Source organism: Orbicella franksi, chromosome 9, assembly GCF_964199315.1.
Source record: "Orbicella franksi chromosome 9, jaOrbFran1.1, whole genome shotgun sequence".
NCBI classification, from domain to species: domain Eukaryota; kingdom Metazoa; phylum Cnidaria; class Anthozoa; order Scleractinia; family Merulinidae; genus Orbicella; species Orbicella franksi.
In genome coordinates, this window is record NC_138153.1 from 19,109,077 (window position 1) to 19,113,393 (window position 4,317).

At 50.6% G+C, this 4,317-nt stretch overlaps 1 protein-coding gene across 1 annotated transcript; it reads left to right on the forward strand.

Moving 5' to 3' along the window:
* Positions 1-1,771: 1,771 nt before the first annotated feature.
* LOC145497290 (uncharacterized) lies at positions 1,772-2,441 on the forward strand. The gene has a single exon (XM_081477115.1). The coding sequence runs from the start codon at positions 1,772-1,774 to the stop codon at positions 2,429-2,431; it is 660 nt and encodes a 219-aa protein (XP_081333241.1). The 3' UTR covers positions 2,432-2,441.
* Positions 2,442-4,317: the final 1,876 nt, after the last annotated feature.

Consider the following 4,317-nt stretch of genomic DNA (forward strand, 5'->3'; position numbering starts at 1 on the left):
CCTGTTTGTATTTGATAACACAGCCAATGGATGTTTGGACAGTCCAGTGTTGAACCCCAAGCAGGAAGGTGAACTGCGTCTGGTGATCGATTTTGGAGACGTCCCAGGCTCAAACCTGACCATCTTGTTGTACTGCGAATTCGAGAACATGCTGGAGATCAACGAGAACCGAGTCGTCCTCTACGACGTGTACCAATGAGAGAAGAAAAAAATGGAGAAAGTAGCCTTGAATAATTTACAATTGGATTATTTGGCACGGACGAATCCGTCACTCTGCTGTGTTTTTCACGGCACGGTACCTTGCGATCGGCTTCCAAGAACAGTACCTCAAGAAGGACCGACCGCTTACATCGTGAACACGGACCCTCACGATAAACCGGGATTTCATTGGATCGCCTTGTGGGCCGACAAGAACAAGTGCGAGATCCTGGACAGTTACGGTCTGCCGTTGAACACGTACGTAACCGCCGGGCCGATCCAAGCCTGGTTGGACCGTCATTTCAAGTACCAGATTCACAACGGCAAGAGTCTACAGTCCCTCTTCAGTCAGAGTTGCGGTGGTTACTCCCTGATGTTCCTGATCGACCGAGCCGAAGGTCGTGACATGAACGATTTCTTGAATCGTTTTAAGAAAAACGCGTTTGTGGAGAACGATCGTAAAGTAGGACACATGTTAGAACGTTTGATCGTGGACGAGTTGGACTGGCGCAAGATTTGTAAAACCCCGTGTCACCAGGACACGTGCGGTTCCTTCAGAGGAGTGCGTCATTTGTTATAAAGTAAGCCGTTCGAATAAAAAGTGTTCATTTTTGAGAGAACAAGGATGTTGCGTGGTGAAGTCAGATGGTTCCCTCGATTCCTGGAACTGTGTCGAGAAGAGTATACGAAATTGTCCTCGGACGATCCTCTTCGACAGGTCATGGAACGCATTTTGGATTGTGACAGTTACCGTCGAGTCAGATTCATACTGGACCGGGAAAAAGATCATTGGCTTCGATACGTTCTGTTCCACCTGAGTATCAGAGCCAGACTTCAAACGAACGCTAGTAGAGATTACAAGTGTTACCCGTATTGGCACGTTCTTCGCTACGGCAATAAGTCCTTACGCCATCACTTTGTGAGTGCATAAAAAGGTGCGACGGAAAATAAAATTGTTCATTATGGATTTACTGACAAAACAAGACACATCATGGCTCTTCAGCTTCAAGGGCATAGACATTTGGACGACGTGATAGCCAGGTTAGAAAAACGCTATGGAAAAGCTGGTAAAAAAACGCCTCAACCGAGTGCAGCTCATTTCAAGAAAAACCAACCGCCAAAAAGACGACTCGATCTTAAAATACTTCAACCTGCCAGAAGACAAGTGTCTTTTCAACCTCCGTCTGTCCTTGACACCGGTGAATTACCAGCTACTGTGACCACTCGTAGGAAACGCAAGAGAGCGCCCGCCATGCCGAGGCTTTCTGAGAAAGAAGATAGGAAAAGAAGAATGAAAAAGAGACATTGGTACGAGGACAAGTTCGGAGACTTGAGTAAATTCGCCAAGAAACCTCGAAAAAAGAGATCGGCGCCTGCCAAGCGTCCCAAGAGAGCCGCGGCCAAGAGAGCCATGGCCAAGATCAAGAGTCGTGCCAAGAAAAAACCCATCTGTTTCAATCGTAGAGTCACCCTATTGGGTCTGTTGAGACGCATCCCGGCCGTCAAGACCCCATTGGTCAAGTTGTTCGGATAAAAAACGGAGCGTCTCGAGACCCTGGACCATTTCAAGATCATGGAACGACGCAAAGCGTTTCAATTTCACACTCCGTCGAGTTTGTTGATAGCGGGTCCGTCGGGTTGCGGTAAGACGGTGTTCACCACCAAACTGCTCTTGGAGAACGGCGACTTGTTCCAACAAACACCGAAGAGTATTCATTACTGCTACGGATCGTGGCAAGATGGTTTCCAAAAGCTCAAGAAGGGTGGGGTCAAGTTTTACGAGGGCATCCCCGACAGCGAACAGTTACCCCGATGGTTTCCTGGAGGGGGTGTGTTGGTCCTGGACGATCTGATGGACGAGGGTGGCAACGACAAGCGCGTGTTGGATCTCTTCACTAAACATTCGCATCATAGGAACATCACGGTGCTTTACCTGTGCCAGGATCTATTCCCTAACGGAAAATTCGCCAAGACCATTTCCCGAAACGCTCATTACATCGCGGCCTTCAAGAACCCTCGGGATCAGTTGGGGATACGAAATCTATTACTGCAATCGTTTCCCACGCAATGGCAGGACGTGTTGGACACGTTTCGAAAGGTCACCGATCGACCTTACGGTTACATGCTATTGGATCTTCATCCAGCCAGTCAGGACGATCAACGCGTCCTAAGCCACGTGTTAAAAGACGAAGGATTCGTACGATGCCATCAGTTTGCGACACCGTCATGCTGAGGAGCGAGGTCGAGTGGTTTCCGCTGTTCATTGTCCTATGCAAGACCAGACTCAAATACTGCATGAATCCCCATGAGCTGGACTACGAACCGATGACACAGGTCACAGAATGCGAGAGTTATCGTCAAGTACGGTCCATCATAAACGCATATAATGGTGAAGGTTTCGATTATTTGGTTCATAAACAACGAGAACTCGCTGAGAAGAAGATAGAAAGAGAGAGGGGAATGGCTAAAAATGAGCTCTTATGGTAGTGACGATTTCAACCTCTCGGCCTTGGAGGATTACTCGCCTTGGACTCCATTGTCGCGAACGAGTACTCCGATTCCGCCTGCAGCGGGTGTGGGTGTGAGTCTGAACGCTCTTTCGCCGCTGTCGTCACTGCCGACACCGCCCCTGCCAAATGTCTCGCCCGTCGGAGTAGGCACCGCCGGCTCAGGGGCGTCACAGACCAATGTCACGGTGGGGGTCGGTAGCGCCGGATCAGGGTCAGCGCGCGCCAACGTCACGACGGGCGTGGGCACGCCCAATTCGTCGCGTCGAAGTGTAAGACGTTCACCTCTACCGACGTTCTCCACACCTTTGGCACACGCCGTTCGAGGAGGGAAACGACCGAGACGCATCCCACGTCAAAACACACCGACGTCCCCCAGTGATTCCGGCAGCCGAAGAAGAAGTAGCGGAAGTGGTAGCGGTGGAAGAGGCAGGGGCAGAGGCAGGGGCAGAGGCAGAGGTAGAGGAGGTGGAGGCGGAGGCGGAGGCGGAGGTGGAGGCGGAGGTGGAGGTGGAGGCGGAGGTGGAAGTGGTAGTGACTCCACACCTCCTTCGTCGATTCGATCGGGTCGCGGAGGAAGAAGGCGAGGCACCCGTGTTCTCGACCAAGCCCAGATGCAGCAACAATTGGAGGAGATTTTGCGCCAACAACAACAAACGGCGGCGGGTCGACGAATCGCAGGCATCACAACCACGAATACGATCACGACTACCTATAAGAACGGACAACGTCCTACGGTGACTCGCAATTCGACCAGTGTGCGAAATTGAGAACATCAACATGTTGAGAAGCGAAGTCAAGTGGTTCCCCTACTTCCTGCATCTATGTCGATGCTCTCGCTCTTACTGGGATGCGACCAGCATGGATCACGAAGACATGAAACGTATCGCGGACGAATGCGATAGTTACAGACAAGTCCAGGATATCCTGAACCAATCCGTGGAAACCGCCTTCAAGGACGAGATCTGGGAATACGAGCAACAAGCTAAAAGGATCAAACGTCCCGACAGAAAGTCAGACTACGTTTGGCACTGGTTGGAAAAGAGTCATGAGTACTTCGGTCTGTTTATTGGATGAACCTTTTACCACCGAGGTGGAATTGGACTTGTTGAGACGTTTGGACGGTTTGTACGCTTTCTATCACAAGTATTGGTGGTGTCGAAGGCAGATGTTCGGTTACTACAAATTGTGTAACGCCATTCTCAACGGACTGGCCTTACTGGTGGTGGCAGCGAGCATCGTCGTGGGATCCGTGTGGAAAGAAGGGTACACGGTGGTAGGATTGACGGCTTTCGCCACCGCACTGAAAGGATGGAACGATTTCAAGAAGTATTCGCTCAAGATGGACATGACCCAATTCGCTTACACGACGTACGAAAAGACATTGACTGAACTGAGGAACTACGCTCTGGGTGGAGTGGAGGAATTGGATGGATTTTTGATCAAGATGCAAACGTTGGACGACGTGGTGACGGATTTCACACCTCCCACGTACGACCGATACTTTCGAGACTACGAAACACGATTCGTTCACGCGCCTCTATAAAAATGGACACGCGATCCCCTTCGGGAGTCATTCAAGGTGGAAACCCGACATGGTGAGGAGAAGGCG